Source organism: Theobroma cacao, chromosome 6 (genome assembly GCF_053813885.1).
Source record: "Theobroma cacao isolate CCN51 chromosome 6, ASM5381388v1, whole genome shotgun sequence".
NCBI classification, from domain to species: domain Eukaryota; kingdom Viridiplantae; phylum Streptophyta; class Magnoliopsida; order Malvales; family Malvaceae; genus Theobroma; species Theobroma cacao.
In genome coordinates this window covers 26215596-26228898 of record NC_142644.1, presented here as the reverse complement: position 1 = coordinate 26228898, position 13303 = coordinate 26215596, and the positions used below count along the sequence as shown (strand labels likewise).

Here is a 13303-nt window from a genome sequence, read left to right as displayed (position 1 = left end):
CAACAAGCTTTGTAATTTCATGTAGACAGACTTGGAAACAAAGGGAATTCATTCTGCGAAAATGTTGGGCAGACCCACCAACAAATTCGATAGGAAAATAAGATGCAGAATCAACAACATGCTGACTCAGGCATCACCGGCAGCAACAGGGAGAAGATAAGCAATATGGGGCCCATCCTACCTATAAAAACCCTGATTATAAACCATGACAAGACATTAACCTCCCAATAATTGAAAAAAAAAGGAATATCACCTTATTAAAACATAAGTTTTGCAATACTTTATAAACTAATGCTTTTGTCCTATTCCTCAGTCTCGGCGTTAGTACCTTTCCTAGAACAAGCCCACTGCTCTTCCTTTCCTTCCGTCCTTCCCTGGAGTATGAGATCAATATCTGTAACATGCTCCTTTCCTCTTCATACGCCAGTTCCAACGTCTAGACCACTTTTAAAACATGCCAACAAGACTGTGATGCTTAAACACAACCAAGTTCCTGGCAAGAGAGCATCCACACTTCGGATCAGATCCTTCTCGAAGAACAAGGTCAACATCTTTTTCTTTTGTTGCTAGCTGCAATTCCAAGACATATATAGTAAACAACCCTGGTCTTCCATGTTTCTTGTTATTGAAGCTAACGAAATCTTTGCTGCTAAACACCTCCCGATGGACTCAATTCACCCATGATTTTTTGCTGATAGGGAAAATCAGATAGATTGTCTAACCAACATGGATGTTTGAATGCCTGCTTGATCTTTTAACAGGTTTTCGAGGATCAGTCTGAGGGTGTCATCTGCTATAGAGATGAAAATGGAGAAATAGTTTGTGAAGGATACGATGAGGGCCCTCGATTTCCTCGACAGATTCATGGATCATTTTGCCATCTGAGGTAAGAACCCTGTCTCAGGTTCCATGTTACGCCATATTCTAGTTACTGTGACCTGTCTGAAATGAAATTCTTTTGTCAATGTTGAACTGAATCCAGTGATGCTGAGATCCTTGATCTTCTTCAAGATAGATGGCTTCAAATTGTTAATGGTGGCGGATTCAGCAATGCTAATAAAGGTGTTATCATCGTGCAAGATGACTCCAAGCGGAAGGATTTTAACAAATTTCACCAATAGAAGCCTGGCTCTTACCAAGATTCTACAGATTTCATGAAGTAATTATTGTGCAGCATGTACAAGAAAGACACGTCAATTATTAGAGATTGTATATAGAAAGCAGAAAAGCTCTCTCTTGTAATCGCCATGTTTTTGTGTTATGGAGGATCAAAACTCACGGGTCCTTCGGATTTCTTGTTATTTTTCATCAAATACCCCTTCTGGTTACAGGCTAACAGCATTGTGAATGCATGATTCCCGCATCCTAAAAGTTGACTTTCTGGACTGCCTTTTATGCTATAAATGGTCAAATAATTCAAAGTTTGGAACCTTATGAGTAATTTGATTGCTCAGATTAGCAACATCTACAAGTTTATCACTCCATGTCTAACATTATGAAGGTCATCCCTGTTTTCAGATACTATCATTTAATGACCAAATTGTACACGATATAATATTAAGCAAAAGATGAATGCTGGAAACCTGAACAATTAACGACCTGAAAAGGCAACAGACACACAGAAAGAAAGTATATAGAAGATATCGGGAATTCACATAGGAGTCTAATTCACTGTGATACATGAAAAAGAGTTGACATAGAATACATGTACATGATGGAATGCTAAATACAAGAACAAATATTTTGTACAAAAATTTCATGTAGAGGTCATCAAATATTGGACCTCCGACAGAAATTCTCATGGCTTTTAACTGCCTTGTTCTGCATCTCCTAACAAATAATTATGAATTTCTCTTTTGATGTGTAAAAGAAAAATTAGCCTCCAAAAGAATTGATAAAACGGAATCATATGAACAAGGAAAAACAGATAGGGAGAGTTGACTCCCAAATTATATTTTTGAATATACAACCACAGACTCACAGAATCACTTAACTGAGCTCCCACCTTGTCCATTCTCTTCACCTATATCTGACTGAGATTTGCTTGAAATGATAGGAGGAGACCACTGATCTGGGATCATTAGAAAATAAGTTGTCATTGCTTTCCTGAACCTTTTCTTGTATTGTTTTGGTGAAATTACAGTTGGTGATTCGTTCTTTGGCCCACCAAGGATGCCTGAAGCCTTTACCCAAGTTTCAAGATGCTTGTCCCAGGTATACTGCCTCATGAAATCAATGATTCCAAGAACTAACTCATGCTTCTCTTCATCCACTCCAACCAGTAACGAATAATCCATCACATCGCATGACTGCAAGGTAGAAAAGATAAAGAATGAGTACAACTGATGACATGTACTTTAGTTAATCTAAACTAGAAATGCAGGTCATGTGAACATATCTCCAGGTATGCAAACTACACCCCCTCCTTTCGGGGGCACAAGCACACAGATTTAAAACTTACTGCAAGAAAAGCAGTGTCATTCCAGACTGCTCTTTCCAACAACCGCTTAGCCTTATTACTCACAAAAATAGGGCAAGTTGGCATTGATTCAATCAAGTTCTGATCTAGCAGAACCTTGTTGCTTCCACTAGAATCAGGATTATAACGAGATCTAGAAGATCCTTTGAGATCATACAGCCGTGTGACACTTCTTCTAAACATAAGATTCTCCATAACCAAAACATCCATCCTTGATTCTTTCCCACCTTTAAGATGCTTTGCCGTAACCTTCCAAGAAAAAAATCAACAATAAAAAGTAAATAATGATCCCAGAAAATATGTGAAATTTGCCATCTATAAATAAGTTGAACACACTCTTAGTGCCATCTCATTCCTAAAAGCATAAAAAAGCAAAGGTTTTCTGTCCTCTTTCCTAAATCCTCTTGATTATTTTCATACAAAAGTATGAGCAATTAGCATCAAACCCAGGACAATCTATATTTACTCTTAAAAGATAGAATACGACCCTTAGAGCTAGTTCCAACTTTCAGCTTTTCCTTCCTCGAATATAAATATACTTCTTTGGATATGTCAGTAGCTATATAAGTATAAGAAGGTCAAGCCGATCAGTCTTGCCAGAATGCATTAGCAGATATTGTATAGAAGTAGCAATGCTGTCACCTGTCTGCCTAAGTTACCCATCAACTTCCTAGTGGGCACATAACACTAGCTTACTTCAAGGTAATAACCGTAACAAAACATATTAAACTTGTAAATTGAAAGACTGCATTCTAAACAATTTATTCTCTCATAATAATTCACTTCTGTATAACGGCAAGGTACAATATGTAAGCTTATAAGTTATTTATGCAAAAACAACCTTACTTATCTGCACATATTAAACGAAATAAGCACTCTGACTACAAGTATAAAGGAAAAAACAGGTACTTTCTGGCTTTCAGTTATTTGGACATTAAAAAGATATTATGGGAGCCAATATGAAAGAAAATGCCAGGATTATTCCAGCTTCTTTATATGATGGCCAAAATGAGCAATTTGTCTTGTTTATCCAATAGATTAATAATTATGATATGTAGCATTATAGCGTCTGAAGCCCTAAGAGCATGCACCTGATAAATGCCGAGAATCTTTGCCAGGCACGTTGGACTTCCAGAACTGATTGATTCAGACAAGTACTTGAAATAACCAGGTGCAAATTTTATAAACGATTCCAACTCTGTCTTTGTGACTTGTTTAATGATAAAACGATCATCCAAGGTCTTTGCAAAGAAAACATTGCTCTTGCCACCCTGAGCTCCCCACTTCTTACAACGACTCAGAGACCTTATAAAATCTAACTCTGATGGGCAACATATTCTCCTTAATGCTTCAAACCGCTTTGCAAAGTAGCAAGTCACAGTATATTTCACTTTATCAACTGACCCATCATCTCCAAAAGACACCCTGACATGCAAAGCCTTTGTACAGTAGAGTGGGTCCATAATCAGGGAGCTGCGAGATCCAGTAATGTCATCTGTTGAACCAAGACTTCTATGAGAATCAAGGGTCATCTCATCAACAGAATGTAACAATTGAGAATTCACTGAATCAGATAAGGGAACTGAGGCCATTAAATCCCCACTGTCTTTAGGTCTATCCCCATCATCACTTAGCTGGAAATGATATTCAGGAGATGCCAGAGCATATGATATCATACTCGTAGGCTCATCATCAAAAACTGGAATAACAGTGTCGTTAACACCCACCGGCAAAAGCAAGCTAGCCCCACCTTGCAGTTCTGACTCTCTAAATGATGAAACATAGACTGGATCATATTCACTGAATGTATCAAGCTTTGAAGCACTTCCTAAGAAGTTTTTGTTCAATGAACGGTAGAAACTTAAGAAAGGCATTCTTAACCAGCTAACAGAATCTTCCATATTTTCAGAACCTTTAGTGGACAATGCAGGTGAAAGAGAATGAAGAACCTTCAGCCCAAGTATTTCTTCAGAATGGTCTTCCAAATCTAACCCCTCTGTTGCTGCACCTATGGCAGCAATATCTGCAGCAGCAGCAGAATCAGAAAGTGAACATGAAGTATTCTTAGGTATTACAGATGCTCGCTGAATTTCACCAGTCCAGGCAGCATCAAGGGTATCAGACAAATTTTCTACACTAGGAAACTGGCCTTCAGACAGGACCCGGCGAACATTTGCCGCAGGTTTCTCACAGTCAGATCGGTCATACATGCTCTGGCTAGCAGAAAGGTTACCATAGTCTTTGTTTCCAAGATTTGAATTTTCACTCATGTCTGGTCCTTGATGGATCACATCTGACTGATTAGTGTTGCCATTTAATTCTCTTTGGTCAAAGTCTCTATCAAGCTTTGCCTCCACAATGGCAGAGTCACTGCATTCAGAGCCTTTTCCAAGTTCCAACAAATCCATGTCTTTGAACTTCTCACCATCAGTGGGGGATTTCTCCTCATGTCCTGAAATTGAATTGCTGAAACCGTCCTGCAGGCCATAATTTTCTAAATTGGCTGCAAAAACCAGGCGGTGGTCCCACATATAAGATTGGAAAAGTAATTGCCGCCGCAACCGATTAATTTCAAGGATGTCAATAACAGGTTGCCCTTTTCTCACTTCCCTTTTCAAAGCCTTTTGCAATGATTCCTAAACCAAGGCCAAGAACTATTAGAAACCAGAAATTAGAAACAGCAATGAAATTTTGACATTTGTTTTTCAGTTATAGACATTTTTTAACTCAAAGTAACAGAAGAAAGGGAAATTTGACTTTTTTTTTTCAGTTATAGACCCTTTTAAATTGTCAACTCTGAATAATTTTATCTACAAATCTCTGGTATGTTTACAGAATTTTATAAAGGTTTTGTTCTTTACCAGAATTTTATTGATTGAAAAATAATACGAAACCAGATAACTATCTCCCCAAAGAGAAAAGCTTAATGGATAAATTTCAAAAGGTTATCATGGTGGACCTCCAACACATAAGTCTTTTGTGGAAAACATTTGCAGAATTTCTAAACATTGTTTACCAATGAGTTCACAAAATATGGAGATAGCATTTTTCTAACAGTTATTATAATTCCCGATTCATCAGCATGCATACTCATTTATTTTATTTCTACATGGTCAACATAATCCACTGGCAATCTGGCATAGACATTAAAATCTGTCTTGCTAAGGCAAAAAAGAAAGGAAGTCTCACCTCAAACTCCAGCTTCTCCTTCTGTAATATTCCTTGAAGTTCAGTAATTTGATGTCTCAATTCAGGTGTTTTTGCAACGTTATTAGGTGCCCCTGTGCCAAGTTTTTTTCCTGAAATTTGACTTAGGGAATTGAGTACTTCAGAAAATAGAAGCTCTGCCCGGTCGACCACCTGTTTATAATAATAAGATAAAAATAGATTACCCAATTGCAGAGAGATCCAATTGGCTTCTTCAGAAAAAACAAAATTATTATCCTTTCACCTTATCTGTTTCTTTTCGTATCCACTCCTGATTCTGAAAGTCAAAATCAAGTTTTGGGGGTGGAAGGTAGACAGAATGTACGTCAACTGATGCATACCGAAAACAAGCAACCATTCTCCCAAATCTACAGATATTTAAACAGTGAGTTGAGAAAGAGACGATAATAAATGAAATTTTTTGCCATTAACAATTCCTGGTCTTTTATCAGCCAAGTCATGCTCTACATCATTCAACATGAGGCATCAAATTTATAATCAGTTCATTAGCTCATTCATTAGGTATCTATGACCACTCAAAGAAGTACTATGATTGATATAACCTGAGCAAGGATCTTGTATGGCCAGAAAGGTTTAAATCAACTCAAACAAAATATGCAATAATGACACTGTGGAGAATTATCATTATATAAGTCAAGAGCTGGCACAAAAGTTGTGTTTTGCATATTCTTTATGAGGCCAACTACTTGTGGTACTCATGTATGATATTTGGTTACATAAATATAAAACAATAGAGGAAGAAAATTTACCCATAGAAACGAAGACAATCTCTATGTAAAGAATGGCCACAGCTGGCAACCCTGCTTGCAGCTGCATGGTTTGAAAAACTAAGCTCCAAAAACTTCCCAAAAGATAAACCCCAAGCAGCATCAGACATCACTATTCTCTGAGTGGCTGGAGGAAAACCATTGGTCCTAGGACATCTCAGGCATCGGTGCCACATCCAGATCTTGCCCTCTCTTTCACCAGGTAAGAAAATTTCTGGGACCTTCTTAACAGATATGGTAAGGGTTCCTTGCCGATGAGTGTAACAGTGAACATGTGCTTCTGAAGGCATATCACAAGAATGGCATCGATAACTCTGACAAATCAGTAGTCTCTTCAGTTTCAAGAGAATTCCTGGGTATGTAAGAAGAAATATATAAATGTGAGGAAGAAAGTTTACCTGATCGAATAAATGATCCCGTAAAAACCGACCCAAAGGTTTATCAAAACTGCCATAGTACTTGATTCGAAAGAGATGAGATCTTTCGCAGACAGTCCCTTTCCACACGCATCGGGATGATAAAGAAACCAAAATGCTCTGATTATCAGAAGGTGATGGAGGAAATTCTTCTTTTAATGGTTTTGGCTCCTCAGAATGGTTCTTATGGTTTTTACTATCTTGTTGCACAGATGATGCCTCTGAGCCACCTGGCTGAATTTCAACTGCTGCGCTATGATTTTCTTGTTCAATTTGTACCATAGAAAATTGTCCCAAAGATTCTAATGACCCAACAATACTGAAAGTGAGACGATTATTTGTGACAGCCAATTCACTTTTGTCTGTAAAAACTCCCACCATTGAGGATTCTTTGGGACCCATTTCATATCTCTTGAAAAGTGTGTCTGAAACAACTTTCTCAGAAGCAGAAGATAAATGGGCAGTTGACTCTATAAAATTGGGTTGCGCAGACCACAAGCTTGTACCATTAGGTAAACAAGATGGTGGAGTTTCTTCTATCTTCTGAATATTATGACTCATGATTGATGATGACAGATCTAAAGTGAGACTACTGTTAGCTCTTCGCAGTTCACTACTATGCTGAGGTTCCGGGGACTTTTTATTGGCAGGAAGCAGAAAACCAGGAACTGTTGATATGGACCTCGCAATGCTTGATGGTTTATCCAGAAGTGCCACAGTAATGGGAGAGTTCAAAGGGAATTCTGGCAGAGAAGCTCCTTCATCAGCAAGAAATGATGTCTCCAAAGCCAAGTGATAAGCTGCAAAAATTCCATATTGGACCACATGCTTCACTTTCTTCAACTCATCTCCATTTGCACCTCTGAGTAATATCTGAAGCAAACAGGCAAAAATAAATAAAATATGTATGTATGTATATGTGTGCATGTGTGTGTGTGTGTGTGTGTTTATGCTTCACTTTCTTCAACTCATCTCCATTTGCACCTCCGAGTAATATCTGAAGCAAACAGGCCTAAATAAATAAAATATGTATGTTCGTGTGTATATATATCCACAAAAATAATCTTCAGTTTAAACTAATAAAATGATCCACTTGCAACATAAAGATAATTTCATATAGACCCACACTGTTAGCAACACAAATATTATCTCCACAAAAAACCTCCTAAACCTTTCCAGTGAAATCATCTTCCAGGAGATCTCAGAGGAGATAAAACAACTGACACTGAACGGGGGTTTATGTAAGGACCAATGAATTGTCCCATAAACCAAATTTAAGTATGTCAGGGTAAATTTTAATTTCTTCTGTTAGTTTTCATTTATTTATGGTTAATTTGTTAACTTACAGTGCAACCCAATGGCTTTGGGCAGCCTTCAAAGTACATTAATGTCTTGAACAATTTCTTCCCTCCTTGTCCAGCAGAGCCAAGATCTTCCATGAACCTCTCAACATGAAACTTTTCACAGTAACCCAGCTTCTGAGTAGAGAGATGATCAATTGAAGGGATTATTTGAGCACCTGTGCAGCGTGCAATGCGTTCTAACAATGGCCTTTTGATATTGAGAACAAGTGATATGTCTTTTTCAAGAAGATAGTCCTGGGCAAATCGAGAAACTGATTTCTCTACCAGAAGGATATTGGGTTGATGTGCATGTATCTTTGCTACTGCCATCTTCAAATGGTCCATTTCCTGGTTAAAGATGTCAACCCATTAACATAAGGACAAAAAGACAGTATATTAAAAAAAAAAAACATAGTGGCTCGAGGAAATAAAAATCGATAATCTTAAACAGAAAGAAATATATAAACATGAAACACCTGCTGCAACAAAGTATCAAAACTTGACAATAGGTTAGAGACCCGCTGGTATTCAAGAGCTCCACCAAGAATCAACAACCGAGGTTTCTCTATTTTTGAAGTCATTCGTCGATGAGCAACATTTTTCTTGCATACAACTCCTTTGACAACCATACTACAAGAACAGTAGCAAAATCAGAAATAGAAAAAGGACATGTTGACAACCAGTGCAGCGGTATAGTTGAATCGGTATGTTAATATCAAGCAGCCAATGCAAGTGATAAAAGTGGTGCAACTGATAGTCTAATGTCAACAATGTAGTTTTACAAAATCTAGCCGTGTAGTCATCGCTTAAGGTAGACGAACGAATGGAAGGGAGTGTCAGACCTTGCCACGTTTAGGCAGGGGCAAAATGTAAGGTTTCCAAGGTTAAAAGAGAGGTGTCTCCACCTAATTGGCAAGCCATTCTGGACATAATCATCTAATTCTTTTTTTTTTACCAGTAATTGATGACTTTCTCAAATCACTGCACTACGTGTGTAAGTGGACAAGTGCTGAAGAAACCTTCAAGAAAATAAGTGTTTTTTAAGTTGTTTTTTTTTTTTTTCAATTTTTGTTGATGTTTAACAGTATCTATGGCCATTTAGTCAGATAAGATTGTTGATTGATCCATCCTCTTACTTAACATAGATCAGGAGAAATGAAGAGTTGGATTTATGTTGTTAAGTAGCATATCAAGAAAATCCTAGCACAGACTTCTTAGATTTATACATGAGTTATCAAATTAGAAACCTGCTATTCAGCAGCCAGAATGAAGGCCGCAGTCTGTACTACATCCATATGCTGAAACCTTAAAGAGAAAGTCCAGGGTTGATGCAGACATAAGACATGATTTTCTGTTTTACAAAGCAATCTTAGCGGTAATCTCAGTGATTTAACTAATTGAGATATCTACATTCGTTAGAACAAAATGGCATAATGAGTCACATAGAATATTTATTATCGTGTGTAACATTTACCTCTCACAGCGACGTCCAGAAGCTATGCATTTCACTTTAACATATCCACCAGGGTCCATACCTCCCCCTTTGCTAGTGTCTGGCTTCAAGAGTGTAGCAGCCTCCCATGAAAGAGCAGTGATAATCTCCAACCAACTCTCTTCATCATTTTCATCACCCACAGGAAGGTTCTCAACCTGTAAAAGCTGAGCAACCAAAGCCCTAAAATGTCCATCAACAATATTCTTCATTGCTTTCTTGTGCTCCTCACTTGACCTATCCCTAGTGCGATACTCCCCACTTCCAAAGCTGCTTGAGTTGCGTAGATATCCCCACTCTCCAGAAGCATTCCCATCATCATCATCATCATCAAATAGAGCAGCTTCCCTCTCATCTTCTTCATCTTCTGGTTCAGGAGGGAGCCAGAGAAGTCCATTATTTTCAAAATCTACAGCCTCAGCGTCTAGATCCTCAGCAGCGTATAAAGAAGATGATGCTTCACATTCCTCACCAATTTCACGTTCATCTTTCTTCACAAGCTGTGATATTCCTTCCAAACCTGTTGAAGGAAAACCATTGTTTATTGGAGAACTGCTTAAAATTTTTGAGTCAATATTTTCGCTATCAGGATGAAACTTATGTGATCCATCATCGTTGCTCATCTCATCAAAGTCAACAGGACTATAGTAGCCATTTTCTTGACAGAAATGCTTTGTCTCAGAATCAGACAGGTATAAGCTGTACTCATCATCCTCATCATCACTCCTGATGACAAAAGAAAGGAAAGTTATAGGTAAGTAATAGCAATAGCACATTAAGACTATCTTTTCTCTCCAACTCTTCCAATTGGTTTTAATGGCTACTTATTTTTCCTTTTCCTTTTTCTATTTCTGTTTTTAAGAGACCTATTCGATAAATAGCACTGATCAAAAATGAAAAATAATAATAAAAAAAAAACAATAATTAGGGATGCACAAACACATGCAGACAAAGGTGTCCAAGGACAAATATAAAGATATAACTTATGCTTGATTGATAGACAAATCTTAAAAATTTTAAGGTTATGCAATGAAGAGGACAAAAGCATCTGACCTGTTCAATGAAAACCCATAATGGTTCGAAGATGGATCTTCTGCATCCATAACAAGATCATTGCTCCTCTCTGGTGCTCTCTTGCCAGGCCTATCCATGCTTGTATTCATTGCAGACAGTTGATGCGGGCTGAGAATAGGCCTCTGTTGAACTCGTTGGTATGGTCCAGCTGGATATGGCTTTGAGCCAAAAGTGAAACTACTGGTGTTAGCAGTGCCACTGGATTTGGTGCTGATAAAACTAGTGGCCGATGGTGAAGTACTAAGTTCCTGGTTGGGCACTTGCACTCCATCATCAATACTAGTTATGCCCTGCTCCCATTGCTTGAAACAATAATTACACACCCTAATCTTCTCCCGCTCTTCTTGGGGAAGCCTTGTGTCATTAGATGGTGCAGGAACTGAGTTTGCTGTACACTTGGCACAGAAAACTCGGCCACAGAGTCGACAATGGTGTCTACGGTTAAACAATGTGAACTGGGAATCACAATCATAGCATACCCTGCAGCTATGATCAGGCATCCAAAAGTCCCTTGACACATTAGCAGGCTCTGATCGCCAAGGGAGCCATGACTTTAGTAAACTAACTAGCTCAGAAAATGTCTTATTTGGGGCATCCATCTACGAATGATTCTACTGCCCCTGCTCATTATGTTATGTTCATTTGACACTCTTGACAAACCATAAACTAGATAACATCCAATTCACCCCAAATGAAGACACAATCCTACCAAGAGCAACAATAGAACTTTAAAAAATTCTAGGAAACCATAACTGAAACCACTCTAATCCACCTCAAAAACAATTCTTTTAAAAAACAATCATGCGCACACTGCAATCTTTCACCAGATCAAAGTAGCTTGCAATGCTCCATCCCAATCCAAGAATGAATAAATAGTACAGTAGAAACTGGAACAAACCGCTGCCAAGTTCATTAAACCCACCTCAAAATTCTTCTGTGCGCAAATTCTTGAACTAAAACTTAGTTGAACATATTGCAATACAGCAAATCATACAAAGAGTAAAAGACTGATCCTCAGTCACTACAAATAAGATCAAAACACCCCCTTTCTCATGAACCAACTCATACCCATCTGTCATCAATCACTCCCACGCGTAATTTAACAGATCCCATTATTCAGAATCACCAAATAACACCAACAGAAATATCTTTTCCACATTACAACCAACAATAAATAAATAAATCCTTCCCTTCCACACAGATAAAATCAACAAATTTATATGCAATTCAGGTGCGTATTTATATATATAAAATCGTTTTACCTCAAATTGCCAATCAACAACGTCATCATCAATCAATCAGTGATCAATCTCTTCATGAATTACGCAGCTCGTTACTAGATTCTTGCCACGTACGCAAACAGACCGTTATAAAGAAAAAAGGGTAGGTAAAAGCCAAATGAAACGAAAAGACCCCAGTGCCCTACTACCCAGAAAGCGGTTCTTCGTCAAGAAACCAATAAAACGATAAAATTCTTGATCTTGATCATGAGCATCTCATTCTCAATATATAAAGAAAAAACGAACCCCATTTTTTTCTTTTTAACGAACTTTATGAAAAAAACACCTGAAAAAGCCTACGGATTATATCTATACAAAAAAAAAATCTGGGAATATATTATATCTAATCTCACAATCTACAAAATTGAGTAAAAAATTTCTCTTTTTTTCCTATAAAATAATCATTTTTAGTGTTTTTCTTATTTTTGAATTTGTTGACAGTGCTGGTTCAGATTATTTTGACCCTATATCCTGTGGCAGAGAAAGCGACTCCCCTGAAACGTGGGCACAGGATATGAACTGTAGACTCTGCTGTATGCAAACAAAATTGAAATTTGAGCAGTTCTTTTAAGTTGTGGCAAATGGGTTTGATGGACAAAAATGACCTCAAGAGCGTTCCCAACAGGGGACAGAGATTTTGTACTTATGTTGAAAGTTCTGACTTTTTTAAAGACAACTGTGCAACAGAACATAACAAGAGAAGAGATTTTGAAGGGTCAATAATTTGCTGTCTCTCACCACAAAGACGAAAACGCGTTTGCGGTTTTCTCGACAATGATACACTCCTACGCTCTCAACTATGAAGCTAATTCCATACCTGCTTTTAGAAACCAAGTATTGTTGATTATATTATTTTTTTCCAATTAATTTTCAATAAATATATAAACAAAGAGTTTTCTTTGGGTCAAAAATGAAAGAGTTTTAACTTGTGAACAAAAGCATTCACATATAATAAATATATTTCCTAGTGCATTGAATGCAGCATACGTTTTTGTTCGTTGAATAAGACAAAATAATTATAGTTAATCATCCTGTTGACATTAGTAGGTTTAACTTTTTAAAATATTCTAATCCCTTAAAAAACTTAACTTTTAGTCATAATTTTACATAAATTTATTAATTTTTAAAATATACAATTCATTAAAAAATGTAAATATCGTTGACAAAAAAATATTAAAAGACTAAAATGTCATTTATTTCTTCTCTCAATTTTTTTTCTCTCAA

At 37.3% G+C, this 13303-nt stretch overlaps 2 protein-coding genes across 2 annotated transcripts; one reads left to right on the top strand and one right to left on the bottom strand.

Moving 5' to 3' along the window:
- Positions 1 to 286: 286 nt before the first annotated feature.
- LOC18596309 (LL-diaminopimelate aminotransferase) lies at positions 287 to 1376 on the top strand. Its single transcript, XM_007024702.3, has 3 exons — positions 287 to 543; positions 762 to 886; positions 983 to 1376. Exons 1-3 carry the CDS (start codon positions 292 to 294, stop codon positions 1119 to 1121), a joined length of 516 nt encoding a protein of 171 aa, XP_007024764.3. The 5' UTR covers positions 287 to 291; the 3' UTR covers positions 1122 to 1376.
- A 274-nt stretch (positions 1377 to 1650) lies between these two features.
- FAB1B (phosphatidylinositol-4-phosphate 5-kinase family protein) lies at positions 1651 to 12612 on the bottom strand. The gene is made up of 11 exons (XM_018123498.2): positions 10779 to 12612; positions 9708 to 10451; positions 8710 to 8863; positions 8237 to 8581; positions 6873 to 7763; positions 6457 to 6788; positions 5931 to 6054; positions 5669 to 5839; positions 3571 to 5115; positions 2462 to 2728; positions 1651 to 2309 (listed from the first exon to the last, which is right to left on the bottom strand). Exons 1-11 carry the CDS (start codon positions 11396 to 11398, stop codon positions 1986 to 1988), a joined length of 5517 nt encoding a protein of 1838 aa, XP_017978987.2. The 5' UTR covers positions 11399 to 12612; the 3' UTR covers positions 1651 to 1985.
- Between the last annotated feature and the right edge of the window lie 691 nt (positions 12613 to 13303).

Excerpts from the sequence above, each read along its gene's own strand:
- LOC18596309 (XM_007024702.3), top strand. The coding sequence starts at position 292 with ATGCTTTTGTCCTATTCCTCAGTCTCGGCGTTAGTACCTTTCCTAGAA. Across the intron at positions 544-761 it reads GATCCTTCTCGAAGAACAAG|GTTTTCGAGGATCAGTCTGA; the intron begins GTCAACATCTTT and ends ATCTTTTAACAG. Across the intron at positions 887-982 it reads GGATCATTTTGCCATCTGAG|TGATGCTGAGATCCTTGATC; the intron begins GTAAGAACCCTG and ends AACTGAATCCAG.
- FAB1B (XM_018123498.2), bottom strand. The coding sequence starts at position 11,398 with ATGGATGCCCCAAATAAGACATTTTCTGAGCTAGTTAGTTTACTAAAG. Across the intron at positions 8,864-9,707 it reads TCTGGACGTCGCTGTGAGAG|TATGGTTGTCAAAGGAGTTG; the intron begins GTAAATGTTACA and ends CTGTTCTTGTAG. Across the intron at positions 2,310-2,461 it reads ATGACACTGCTTTTCTTGCA|TCATGCGATGTGATGGATTA; the intron begins GTAAGTTTTAAA and ends TCTACCTTGCAG.